The sequence below is a fragment of the Drosophila hydei genome, unplaced genomic scaffold, assembly GCF_003285905.1.
Source record: "Drosophila hydei strain 15085-1641.00,03,60 unplaced genomic scaffold, DhydRS2 tig00000149-arrow-pilon, whole genome shotgun sequence".
In the NCBI taxonomy this organism is placed as follows: domain Eukaryota; kingdom Metazoa; phylum Arthropoda; class Insecta; order Diptera; family Drosophilidae; genus Drosophila; species Drosophila hydei.
This window is the reverse complement of record NW_022045678.1, coordinates 6409283-6423819: the sequence shown is the minus strand read 5'-3', so window position 1 is coordinate 6423819 and position 14537 is coordinate 6409283. Positions and strand designations below refer to the sequence as shown.

The 14537-nt window shown below is 40.3% G+C and overlaps 2 protein-coding genes across 2 annotated transcripts; both read right to left on the bottom strand.

The window, feature by feature from the left end:
- Nucleotides 1–81: 81 nt before the first annotated feature.
- LOC111594663 (cysteine sulfinic acid decarboxylase) lies at nt 82–4172 on the bottom strand. The gene is made up of 3 exons (XM_023308065.2): nt 3234–4172; nt 871–1238; nt 82–809 (listed from the first exon to the last, which is right to left on the bottom strand). Exons 1-3 carry the CDS (start codon nt 3969–3971, stop codon nt 212–214), a joined length of 1704 nt encoding a protein of 567 aa, XP_023163833.2. The 5' UTR covers nt 3972–4172; the 3' UTR covers nt 82–211.
- Nucleotides 4173–8529: 4357 nt separating this feature from the next.
- On the bottom strand, nt 8530–14441 carry LOC111594674 (protein son of sevenless). The gene is made up of 6 exons (XM_023308084.2): nt 12743–14441; nt 11716–12686; nt 10542–11384; nt 9662–10486; nt 8887–9595; nt 8530–8827 (listed from the first exon to the last, which is right to left on the bottom strand). The coding sequence occupies exons 1-6, from the start codon at nt 14100–14102 to the stop codon at nt 8784–8786; spliced, it is 4752 nt and encodes a 1583-aa protein (XP_023163852.2). The 5' UTR covers nt 14103–14441; the 3' UTR covers nt 8530–8783.
- Between the last annotated feature and the right edge of the window lie 96 nt (nt 14442–14537).

Here is a 14537-nt window from a genome sequence, read left to right as displayed (position 1 = left end):
TTTTTATATAGATTTATAACAATACAACTTATTTATCCAAGAGCTTTACATGGTGTATTTTTGCTATCGCTGCAGCTTAACGTACTCAATCAATTTCAAATATAATCTAATATGATTATCGCGAGTTAAAAGATATATAATGCCAACATATATACAAACATATGCCTAAGAAGAATGTTGTTAATATGAATAAAGCACATCCATCGTCCAACTACAACTTTTGGCCGAGCGTTTCGATCTCGTTGAGGAAATATAACATATCGGATTCATCCAGGCACGAGTTCTGCAGTACCAATCGGAAGAAGTTGGGCAATTTGCGCAACGGTTGATATGTGATCATCATGGAACCTTTCTTGATCATGGCCTCCTTAATCTTGGGCGCCACTTTGTGGAGCTTATCATAGAACTCCTGATTGCGCTCCATTTGTCGCAAACTGGGCGGCACGTACCAGAACGTAATGTTTGTGCACTCCGGCTTATCCAGCACTAGCTCGAATCCGGGACGCTCACGCAGCTTGTTTGTAAAATATTCGGACATTTCGAAGACCTGTTCCACATGCGCTTCAAAGCCTCTTGTGCCCTTGGCTTTCCACATGAACCAGAACTTGAAGACGTCCGCACGACGACCGCACTGAATGTGCTTGTCCCCTGTATCGAAAGATGTGTCGTAGAATTTATCCTTCTGGAACAGATATGCGGCATTTGTCGAGTGGCACTGGCTCAAAACCTGGGTGTGGCGTGTCAGGAAAGTCGAGCACTGCTGTGAGGCAGACAAAAGCTTGTGTGGATTCCAGGTGACCGAATCGGCGCTATTTAAGGAGTTTTCAATTTTAGCAGAAGAACTGCACATATTTTTCCTTCCCAACTTACCGTTCAATGCCATTTAGCAGCTTTCGATACTTCTTGGACATAAGTGCTCCGCCACCCCAGGCGGCATCCACATGCATCCACATGTTGTGCTTCTGACAAAGGTTGGAAATGCCCAACAAGTCATCGAAAGCACCCAGCACTGTGGTGCCCGCTGTCGCGGATACCATCAGCGGTTGCCAATTGTTGTCTAGGCACAACTGAATCTGTTCCTCGAGATCGCTCAGACTCATCTTGCCCAGCTCGTTGGTAGCTATCTTCCGTACATGCTCGCTGCCAAAACCCATGAACATGGCCAGCTTTTCGACTGAATAATGGGCATCCTCGGATGTGAATATTATCAAGGGCTTCGCATTAAACAACCCATTTTTCTGGAATAAATGAATAGAGTATTGTATAGAGATGATGATATATCAAATGTGTTTGATTTCATAATTAAATATTTAGTTTTCGGGACAGCTTTGATTAAAAACTGAACGCATTGCAAATGGGAGAATGCAGAAGGATGCGTACAGTATATATTCTTCAGATCAGAACAATGAGCTGAGCTTAGCTGATCTAGTCCTGTCTGTCCGTGGATCTGCCCTTCTGAGTGAGTTGTAATTGTTGTTGTAGCTCCGCCTATAAGCTTCTTTCAAGCTTCTTTCATATAATCGATAAATATTCCCGTTTAAATGCAATCGACTTAAAATGTCTCGTAAGCCTTTGGAGCTAGAATCTTCAAATTTTGTACAGTTTCTTATTTTTCCTATATTTGTGTTAGAGCTGTCAGTTGCTTTCTGAGGTTAGTTTAAGCAACTAGAAATGCTACAGTTTAAAGTGCTAGACTTCAAATTGGGGTATATAAGCTAGTTGATACACCAAGACTAATGTATATGCTGGGGACGTGCCAAATCGGGTAAAATTGTATCGAGACCAACAGTGACGGCAAATCAGATTTGAATATATATATTCTTTTTTACAAATTCTGTTATATTTGAACATTATTTGAGCTCGACATTTGGATTTGAATTTCTAAAATTGACGCCTGGCCGATACGAAACCCCAAAATTTGACTATTTGACTATTACGTTAAGGTGCGAATTCGAAAATATACTCTGTAGAATGCAAAGTAAAGATAGGGTAGGGAAATTATCTAATAGAATTGGATTAATAAAAGCAAAATTGAAATCTTGAGCTAAAGATTTGAATTTACATTTTGTGGCTATAGAAGTTGCACTTTCTTATTTTTCCTTTCAACCAACTGGAAGAAAATAAATATTTGCATAATATATATACTGTATATTTTTCGGGACTGTATACAAATAAATATCCCAAATTGGTAGTCTAGTATTTATAGTGCTAAAAATACAATTGGTCTTAAGACTAAACTCTATATAGTCCTTTCCGATTTGCGCCGCCCTTACCTTTGCCTCCGTAGGGGGTAGTTATTATATATAAAAGCATAACGTACCCCAGCCCCAACAGAGCGTACATTTTTTATTTGATCGAGGTGGTCAACAACAACTCAATAGACAAATTTTGAGTTTCTAGCTCTGAGACCCAAATTTTAAATTTTTTAGAAGCGTATTGTTCTCACAATTAATATTCCAAATTGCAAGTCTGAAGCACCAATCTACTCAAAATAGAACAGATTCTTAAAATACAGTATCTTACGTGCCAAAATTTCAGCTTCTGTTCCTCCAGTTGGTGTAGATATAGATATTATATTATCTGTCCCTTGAAGTCTAGAGGTAGCATTTCTCGATAAGTAACGCTCGTAATGGATGTACCGGAAAACCCTGGAGTATAAATCTAAATTTCAATTTCTTAACTTCTATATCGGCTAAATGGTTTGCTTTCATACAGGCAGGCAGAGAGACAACAAGACGGACCATCAACCTCTTACACATTCGAGACTAGAATCTTGTAGTCTCTAATTAATGCGTCACTAAATCACTTAGAGTTGAAAAATAGTTTGTGAAAACCCATCAAAAATATAGTCCGTTTAAAGTTGGGACTAACATTCGTGCCTGAACTCCCAAGTGTCTTCTAGGGCTATTTGTATCCCTCAAGCTGAATAAAAATAAAACTACTTAAATTACAATTACAGCACCTGTGACTTTAGGCAGAAAATGAATAGAAATGCTTCATAAAACTTAAAAAAAGTGTCGCTTATCCAAAATACAACAATAACTAGAGCATAATGCAATTAGCCTCAAGCACTGACTAATATTTTCGAGGCCACTGTACTGTAAAACGTGTCTGTTATGTTAGCCGAGTGTCTAGGTCGCGTGCACTTCACTTCCGCTTGGCTTGGCTTCAAACACACAACGCAAGCCGTAAAACGCAACCCAAAAGTGGTTTGGCCTTCAGCCGATGCTTACCTTGGACTCAGGCGCATATTGATAGCGAGCACAGCTGATTGCATAACCGTTGGCTATCGAACCACCTGGGCAGAAGATACCATCGCCATGTCCGTTGTTGGGGAAGCCAACAATGCGGCGCATCTCTCCGAGTACCTGTTCCTCCATTAGCGTAAAAACGGGTGCCACTTCATACGTATAAACACTTGGATTGAGTGCATCGGTGAGCCACTGACCCACCAGCGCGTAGGGATCCACGCCCGAATACAGCTGATTGACGAAATACGGGTGACCTGTCTTTACCGAGAATCGTATTGTCTCGCGGAGCAGGTGGCGCAGTTTATCCGGCGATTCGCCCTGATCCCGCAGCTCAAAATCAAAAAGCTTACGCAGCTCGACAGGCTCATGCCATTCCACAACCTTCGAGGAGCGATTGGTACCTTGAAAGACGGCCAGCTGTATAATCTCATCGACGCAGGCGCGTATAAAGCCCTCGAATTCGGCCGAGGGATGGCTGACCACAAAGCTGGGCAGGCCATTGGCAACAATACTGTTATTATTGTTACTATTCGAGGAGCTGCTGCCTAACATTTGCTTGCTTGGATTGCCGTACTCAACTGTCGCCTGCGCTGCATCGAGACCAGCTGCATCAGCCGTGGTCGTCAATTGCTTCGCCATGCTTGCCAATTCCTCATCGTAGGGCTTATATATAGAATTGCGGTTGTAGTGGTGTATTTGAAAATTTTCACTGGCCAGCATTTTTGTTTGTTTTGCTGTTGTTGTTGTTGTTGTTGTATTTTGTTTTGTTGGCAACACGTTCTATGTGGCTGATGTTAATTGTTTTTCAGTTCGGCTAAAGCAATTGCTGCGTGTTTGTGTTCAGTCTGCTGGCTTATAGCTGATCCTTGATATAGCTGAACACTCTTGACAATGATTCTGAAGTTCACAACCGAACTGAACAAATTGTTGCACCTCTTGCTGCTTTTATAAAACCTGTGAGACAGACATACACACACACATTACTAACATAAAGACAATGCCGACGCTCACAATGCTCACAAATAAGATCGCTCAACCCGCTCGGTTCTCGGTTCTCGATTCTTGATTGTCGATTCTCGATTCTCAGCTGGTTTTTTCTCGTAACGCTCGTCATTAACTTTATTATTCGGGAAAGTACAACACACACCTGCAAGCCCAATTCCCATTCCATCATCGATTTCATAATTAGCCTCGGAGAGAGGCACGATTCTAACTTATTTAAGATAATTACCTGAATTGCGGCTAACTTTAACTTTAAATACAATCCAATACCAATTTAAATCCTTCGATTTTCGTTGCATCTATCAATTCTCTAAAAGCTTTTACTGCTTCTCCTTACATAAATCAGAGATATGGACTTTCTCCATGTACAGTTTATCCGAAAAAACTATGAATTCAGGAATAGGATTTAAGAATGTTTAATTTCAATATAACTGTATATTTCGGATTACATCAAGTAAGATTGTTGTAATGGTAGCGACTGCATAATACTCAACCATGTTCCAAAATTAATTGAATCTGGAGAACTAGTTCCAAAGCAAGATATAGTTTTTCGGATTCGCCGTTAAGAAGTCTATATATATGCCTAATCAATAGGAGAAGTGGTCGTTTGAGTTTTGAGTTCCTAATTGCAAAACTCTAGATAATACCGTTTTCCTCGATCTGTCACGCCCCAAGCAGGCGGTGACATATGATTGTTGACCAATCCTTAGAAGGAATCTTCAGTAAGGTAATTTATGGAAAACGGCAAAATACAGAACATTTTCAAGTCAACAATAATTCAACAATCAAACTCTTAAGTTTCTAGCTCTGAAAAATAAATAGTTTTGTAGCTTGTATTCCAAATGGCAATTCTATAGCTTCAATATTGGCCAAATAGCAAGGCCAAAACAAATAAATTAAATTAAATTAAATTAAATTAAATTAAATTAGTAGAAAAATAAAAGTTTATTTGTAATATTCTGGGTTCAATAAGATCTATGTTATCTGTTATCTTACCTTGCCTTTTTCTACACAATCGTGGAGTAAATTTAAGCATTACTAAACTAAACTTTTAAGAGGATTGCATAATAATTATACTCAATCATGAAATGAATGAGTGCATTGGCTTTGAGCAATGTCCGTCTTGCTGTCCGTCCGCCTGTCTGTCTATCTGTCTGTCTGTCCGTATGAACGCAAGCCATTTCGCTAGACATTGTTATGTGGGGTTTTCATTCAGCAATAATAGTGTACCAAGAAGAACGTAAAAGCAAATGATAGCCACGAATTGAATCGGAGGAATTATAGATGTACTATGTGATGAACTATTCGAGGTATTCCCGTGGTATGGCGAATTGAGTGGCACATGTAATACAATTATGTAGTTGACCAATTTAGACGCTAATTATGTGAGAACTGCTGTCGACACAGACTTGTCTCTCATTAGCTACAATCAAAGACAAATTAAATGTAAATTTCATTGAGTAATTTTAGCGATTGCCGTGGCTGTTCTCTTCTTCATCTTAAATGCAATGTATGCTTATTTATGTACATATACATATGTATATATATTCATAGAATAATTTAACGCGTTAATTGCGCAACTGAAATGTGATATGCAAATGATATTATTATGAAGAGTGATGAAGACGGCGAGAGAATTGTTGTCGTAGGTCGCGTAAATGAGAATGATAAACAATATCTACCAAAATGTTGGTCAAGACTGCGATAAAAGTCGAATAAGTACCATTTATAATTGACCTTTAATTATATATTAAATGTTTAATAAATACAACTATCTCCAATGGCTGTCTTTATATAATAATATGTATAATACTTCTAACATATACACATCTATCAATCTAATACAAATTTTTATTCTGCAGGCAAAAGTTAAGAACTGATCTTGGCCAACGGCCTTGACTGTCGCCCTGTCAATGTCTCTATAAATAAAAGCGAAATTACAAACAATAAATCAAAGAACTATATATATATATATATATATATATATATATATATATATATATATATATATATATATATATATATATATATTTGTATATATTATACATCTATAACTGTATTCAGATATAGATCTGTAGGTATTATGCACGTGTGTCTAACATATAGATATGTATTTGTTTACCATTTGCTTATATGTGTTTTATTTCTTAATTTTGTATCAACGATTTGATATGAAACAGTCCCGTGCTACGGTTATTCAACCTGCAATGCAATCGAATTTCTTAATAAAAAATGTTAATAAAAATTGAGTTGATTTCTTTTAAATATGTAAAGTCAAAACATGAATACTCTTTCGAGCCTAGTTAGATTACAACTCAAAAATATGAAGCACATTTGTGCTTCGCAGTATATTTTGGGAGTTTATATCTAAAAAAGAGACAAATATATTACATTAAAAGAATGTTTAAATTTATGTTAAAACATGTTCGGCATATGAAATAATTTCATATAAGAGTCTTCGGTGCCTTTTAGCTTGCTACATCTCAATCGATAGATAAATTGTTTTTTTTTTTTTTTTGATTTCAAGTTTTCCAATGAGCGAAACTTTAATATTTACACATGTGTTTCATATAGATTGTTTGTAAAAAAAGTATAATATAGTTTTGCTCAAGTATTTTAATTTAGTTACGACAATGGTTTACTGGTTAAATTACCTTTTTGGGGTTGGTTAGGGTATAAGCCGTGAACAAACCAAATACAAAAACCTGCCTTCCCGTTTCGTTACAAATATAAAAAAAACAAAACGTCTCAGAAACGCTCGAATAACCAGTTATGGGGCAATCATCCAAAATTCAGGAAGCATTTGAGCGACGTCACCAACGTCATCGACGTTCGCTGAAAAGCGAAAGGAAATAAAAAGTTTTTGTCGTTCTTGTTATATGATTAAAGTGCAATACACAACATTGACAACAATTAGCACAATCGGCCTTAATTAGGCCTCTTTCGCTATGCCCCTTAGCATGAGCCAAACCCAATGTAGATGTAGACGTGGGGCTTTCCGAGTTACCTACCTACCTATTTACAATTCAAACCAATAAACGACCTCTCAACGTACCTTTCAACTATTTTGTGATCCATTTAATAACAGGTGTTCCGGTCACCTGTTTTGGTTTTTTCTTGTTTATACCCTAAGCCCATTAAAAGTGGGAATTTGGGGTATAATGGTTCTGTTAAAATGTGTGTAACATGTAGAATGAGGTGTGTCAAACCCCATGAGCATGTACATATAAGACTGTTCGGGACGACGAGCTAAGTCATATAAAGCCAATTTTGACTTCTTGGCTACGTATTTAAATTCTTAGATACTTGTGCTTTGTCAAATACACACATATGGGTGTCATTATCACACTCTAAAAATTTGATAGTATACCCCATATCGCCGGGCGTGTGTTGATTGAAAACCCCTCTTCGGGCTAAGGGTATCTCCTAGTCGAACAGTCTGAACGAGAGCACTCTTAAATGCTTTTGTATGTATGTATACAAGTTGTGGACACCACGGCTAGAACTTCCTTACCTGTTTTTTCTCTGTCAGCTGTTTAATGGCCCAGTTTTTGTCTTTTTCGTGTTTTGGACAAGGCCGTTTAACAGCAGCCTCAAGAAAACCATCATGCAACATACACATTGTTTAAAATAAGAAAAAATAAATAAAACCAAGTTTGAGCTTTGGATTGGCAAAGCTTTCAAGCCTTGTGGATTATAATTTATTTAAAGTCAAGCTTGGGAATGAAAGTTAGCAATTTGTTAACTTTTATTTTAGCCTTTTGTGATTATCAAAATTAAATTTGACCTCGTAAAATTTACTTGTTATGTAACGTTGAGCCCGTTAAAAATATCAATTCAGATTATAATTCTGAAAATGCATGTTACAGAGGGAGGCATGACACACGTATATATATTAATTTGATCAGAGTTGAGTGGACCTGTCCATCCGTATGGACGCAGAGATCTCGTAAACCATAAAAGCAATTCTCATGTTCTTTTGATAACTTATCCCATTTCCTCATTATCGTTTAAAATCAATGATTTTATTTCATTTTATAAGCGTAGCTTCAATACCACAAGCGTCGGAAACATACAATTTATTGTACTGAGTATACAGGTGTGTGTATATTTTCGATTCTGGATACCTTATACTAAAATGCGAAATGCAACAAAAAATTCCACCAATGTGAATGTCTAACAATAGTGTTATACTTTATTGTTTTTACGGGCTACGATCAATACAATGTTCTCGATATTTACAATTTCTTATAATTTAATTTATTATAACATACATTTTCCTTTCAATTTTGGATGTTTAATTTTTGTTGTTTTTTTAAGTTTCGAATAATAAAAATCGTCGCATTTAATTCGGTCCATACTATATATATCTCATTTAATACACATACATATATATTTACTGTATCTATATCTTTTATATTATCTATTTTCTATGCACTTGATGCCACGTTTTCCCTTTTTTCTATCTCTGTGGTATTCTCTCCTACTTTGTTTTTTGTTATCCTATCACACATCGCTAGGCAATAAATATTATTCTTGGTTTGTACTTGGGTAAAGAAACATCGTACCTTTATCTGCAAAAGAATGTCAAGGTTTACATAGGGTTAATTATAGTAGTAATATTACTGCTTACCTGGATTGTTGTAGAAGTTTGCGCTTAGACTAGGTTTTGGTGGAAGTTTGGGTGTGCCATCGTGGCTCGTGGCATTCGGAAAGAATTCCTTTGGGGACGAGCGTCTGTTCGGGTGATGTGATGGATGCTGATGCGTATGCGTATGCGTATGTGGATGTGGATGTGGATGTGAATGCGAATGATGCTGCAGTTGCTGTTGTTGAAAATGATGCCCACAAGCCAGAGGCTGCTGAGCTTGCGCTGGCTGCGGTCGATGGCGAGTTTGGTGCTGCTGCAGTTGGTATTGTTGTGGAGGGTAGCTGCTGGAGCCGTCTACAGTGCTGGGAATGTAAGGTGACATGGGCGTCATAGGGGTCATTGGTGATGTGGTTGTCGAGGAGCTTAATGCTGGCGAGATCGACTGTGGTGGTTGCTGCAGTTGTTGTTGTTGCTGCTGATGTAGCTGTTGCTGTTGCTGTGGCTCTTCGTTTCCCGCTGCTATTGTTGCATTGTTGTTGTTGTTATTGTTCGGGATAGCTGACGCATTGACCACCAGCGATGGTTGCTTTGCCGAATTACGGCGTATCATAATACTGCTCGTGTTTGGCAACAACAAGCTACTACTTTTGCCTACAAACTCCTTGGACTGACGACCATAGCCCTCTGCCATGGAATAGTTTAATCGAGGTGGTATAGGCGGCGGACTTAGCTCACCATCACGTGGAGGTAGCTGGCAAGGGGGAAAAATAATTAATATTTATGAAGTCAAATTTAACTGAACAGTTTTCCAACTCACTGTGGGTGCATCAGGCGCTTGACGTTTCTGTGCCATATCCGCACAGCTTTCGGTGCGTTCTTTACGTCGCGGCGGCAGCGGCGGTGGCACAGCTCGATACTCTATGCTGTTTGCCGATGGCACATTGACATGTGGCGATATGGGTACCGCACCCGTTTGCTGCTGTCCCAGCGTCTGGCTCTGTTCACTATTGTAGTAAAAGTCACTCAGTTGTGGACTAACATCCCCTATACCACCACCTCCAATAAGCGTCACCGTGCTAGCTATGCTGTGCGTAGGACTGTATTGCGCTTGAGCAGCGCGTCCATGGAATGGTGAACGATTGCTGGCTGGTGGTATCGGCGGCGGCGGTGGCACTGTAGCCTCATGCCGAGGACTAATCATCAACTTTGGCAGAGGTGATGGCGGCATCACATCCACATCCGAAATCACATAACCATCGGACATAGTCCAATTGCTGACTGTTGCTGACGTTGACTGTTGATCTAATGGAATAAACCCTTCCGTTTGCGCATAGCTATTGTTGTGGGTCCAAACGTGCGCCGCCGGTTTGCGAGGTAGATGCGGAGCCGGCGCTTCCTCTCCGTTGTCTGTGGTACGTTGTTGAGCAAAAACTGAATAGGCGTGCGGATTATGCTGGGGACTCTGATCACCAATGCTGCTGTTGCTGATTGCTGTCGTTGTAGTTGTTGAGGGTGCCGCCGTTGGTGATGGATCCACATTAGCCGTCGCATTGCTGGACAACTTGTTACTGTTGTTGTTTTGGTTCTGCCGCCGTGGTTTGATGCCCGGTGATTTGAGCGGAATGTTTGGCCATTTGCGAGGCTACAAAGAAAATCATTTTAATATTGGTCAAGTTTTGTTAGCTCTTTAGACTTACGAATTTAGGTACTGTCTTGCAGGCGCGCGGCTCAATGCGTAGGCTCTCATTGTATAGATAATCGGACATCTCCTTGTCGGACATTCCATTAAAAGGATCGAGCTGCTCGAAAAAGTGGCGTATGATTGGCTCCTCGTTGAGGCAATAAGGCTGATTCTGATACTGTTGTATCTCGCCAATTATTTCCGACACTTTTCGCCGCTTCGAGAAATTTATGAGCTCTGTGTTGGTCAACAGATCCGGATTACCCTCCTCCAAATGCAATATATTAGTGAGATAACGACCAAAGAATGGCACACAGGGTGGATTAATGGAACGTAAACGCTCCTGATATTTCTTTAAATGGTCCTCGCTCAGCTCCCGGCATTCATCCAGGAACTTACGATGACGCTCCGGTAGCCCATTGAATGTGGCACGCAAACGAAACACAGCCGCTGTGCCCATAGCAGCGACAATCGAGAGTATGCCATTGAAATTGTTTAACTCCAGCATGACCATCATCACCTCAATGGCTCGTTGCATGATGGCCAGACGTTCGTCAAAATTCTCTGCCTCCATTATTGACTTCTCAATCCAGCGTGTCACATTTGTCGTATGCTTCATGATCTTCAGCAAATTGGGACTCTTTAGTTCTTTATCTTTTTTGGTCCACGGCGAGCCAACCAGTTCCGATGGCTTTACATTCTTGTACATCTCAAACTCCAGTAAAGTGAGTTGACGCGCTACCTCCAGTGGATGTAGGGTAAGCAACGTTATCTCGTCATCAGGCACACTCAGATGATATTCAATGGGCGGTGGATCATGACCATAGGCATAGACGATCTTCTTATTGCTTTGTTTATTCTATACAAAAGAGTGCATTGTGCATTGAAAAAAAATATTTGTTAATCAATATTGTTAAATCGAGGAATACCTTGTCTACCTGCGTATTTAGCTAATACTTAAAAATCTTAAAGTCTGGTTAGTTAAAACATACATTACATATGTAAGCATAACTAAAATTGATCATATGATAAAAAGATGGAGATATTGTTACATGAACATACATAATATATACTGCCTAAAAATTAAGTAATTAACAGCAGCTAATTAAAATCTGCCCTTTTCTCTATTTAAGATTTTGCAATGGCTTGAGTTAATGTACCGATGCAAACTTATTTGTTGATATATTTACCTTGCGATCGACTATCTTACGGACTGAGTCAACCCATTTGCGCATGGACTTGCTATTGACTTCATTGAGAAAGTGCAACAATCTGTCGAGCAATGTTAAGTCCTTTTCGAAATCGTAGAAATGGTGATCCACCCAGTGCCTTAGTACATTCAACACACGGAATTGCACGGGCTGTACGAACTCCTTACGATACCTTTTCCAATCCTCGCGCTGCGAATTCTTTAACATCTTATCGCTATCCACCGCTGTCGCAGCTGCCATAACAGCATCCTTGTCGATATCCGCATTTGGATTACAGCCTATATTATTTGACTGCTGCTGTTGTTCTTGATACACCAAACTGGGTTCAGGTATTTCGAAACGTTCCATTAGCAACGTAAGCAGCTGTTGAGGCGAACAAAAATACCGATATGTGGTTAGGAAGGTGCGCACAAAAGTGGGATCCGCATAGATGTGATAGGTAAGCCGTTCGATCAGTTTGCACAGAGTAGCGCCCTTAATCATTGGTACCACGCCACTATCCCGTTCTTCCAGCACAATATTCTCAGCGCTGTCGGGCACAGCAAATTTGTAGATCTCCGGACTGGGCATTCGCAACGGATGCTTCCGCTCAATATCCTGAAGTATGCTATCCAATATACGATCCAACATTGACTTTGTGTTCACCATTATCAAATCGGCCATCCAATCGCTTTTATGCTGTGCACTCTTCGCTGACAAAACAATAGCGGGATGCATCCGTGTGATTAGCTCAAAGCTATGCTTTAGCTCTTCCGTATCGGCCCGATCATTGATCTCAACACGACGCATAAAGAACTTCTCCTTTAATCGAAAATCATATGCAGTGGCGCCTGCCGAAGGGGTTTGCTTCTTAGTATTCGCTTTGCAGAGCACCATCAAACCATCAAAAAGGAACACCTTACGTTCGCTCCAGATACGTTTGCCCGAGCCGAGTTTGCTGAGTGCGTCCTCTGCGTGATATGATTGATATTAGTAAAGTTTATATGGAATCATTGCCACCACTTACCTCTTATGAACTCGTTACAATTTAAGCCCACGTCCTTGTCATCCCAGTGCTCCACTTTGAGCTGCAGCTCACGTGTGCGTTCGATGGCCATCTGTCGACGCACGCGACCGCTGACCGGCAAAAGTCGCTCCTTCGACAAATTGGACATCACCTTCTCGAGATCGCAGTGTAGTGGATGAAGCAGTCCCTGCACTTGAGCAAAACTCTCGATATCATCCTGTGATGTGCTGAGATCCATCAGATGTTTGATATAATCAAAATAGACAAAAGCATGGCAAATGGGCACCAGTAGCAACTTGGGTAAATAATACTTGACTGCCTCTCGAAAGCCATGACCCGCTGACATTAAGGACAAAGCATCCGGTTTAGCCAGCAGATTGCTGAGAGCATCTCGTGATGCGCACGAGGTAACATCGTGCGCATACTTCTTGTACACATCGAACTCCTCTGCCTCCGCCAGCTCTTCGAAACAGCTAGCCACGCAGGGCGCATTCTGCTCCTGTGACATTTCAATCACATCCTCCAGAGAGCCTAACAGCGTCACAGTCACTTCGTATATATCCATAATGTTGGAAAATATCGGTTCAAGTTCCTTTGGATCACGCGCTATCTTCACCAGTTCTTCCCGAAAGACACGTATAATCATATGCAAATCCCTTTGATATTGTTTCTCATCATTGATAAGCTCCTTTACCGTCTCCTCATATGTAGCACTTGCCCGTTGCGCCGGTAGGGACAACGGACTTGGCAGGACATTGCATTTGAGCTCCTCGCCGCTACTGTTGAGCATATCAAGAATCATGCCATCCGCGTTTAGGACCACTTCAATGTCCTCCTTAACAATCTCACTGTGAGCTATGCGACACACATAATCGGCGGCCGTTCTCAAAATATCCGAGGAAATACACTCGAGCACAGCGACAAGATATGCCGAGACTGAGCTATCGATCTTATACTGAAGGACATCCTTCTGGAGCAACGTATGGACACGTTCTGTGGGTAGCAAACATTTACGTTTCTTCGAATTGATTAGCTCGCTGATCTCCTTGAGGGCGCGCTGATCGAGTGGAGGTGGAAATGATTTGATCACTTTAACCTCCACATCCTGCACTGAATGCGGCAAGGGTTTGGCGCACAGTTTGGCCAAGAGACGTACGCACAGGTTCTCCACATACAGCAAAGCATCTTCTTTGGCTGTTACACGCGGATTCACCTGTTCCAGTACCTTGCGCAGCGATTGTATAAATAGGCCACGCCAACGGGCCGCATTCTCGTCCTTTGTGAAGTCATAGCCATCGGTGTCCTGCACGGTAGAGGCAATACCAACGCTGATTCCATGGCTGCCAACGCTGGAAAACATTTCTGCACTCCACACACACACATGCGCATATACACACACACATGCACAGGCACACGCATACACACACGCGTGCTCTTGTTATTAGTCAACAGCAACGTCTTTTTCGAGCAGCAACATTTTCTAGCGTTTGTTTCTCTTTTTGTTTGGTTTTTATTTTTTGTGATTTACTAGTTCATTTACGCGTTGAGTTATCTATTTGCAATCGTAATGAATGGAACAAAAACAAAACTTTGTTTTCACATGCTATACACACGAATTTTTTCAATATATTTTCTCTGCAAATTCTGCTTACTACGGTGTTAAGTTAGCTGCAATACTCGTTTATTAGTGCTGAAAAACGCTGCACATATATATTCGATAAGTGAAAGTATTTACATTGTGTTGCAAACTTTAAATGCTATGAAAGTTATAGTGTATTTTGGCTATTTTTAATAT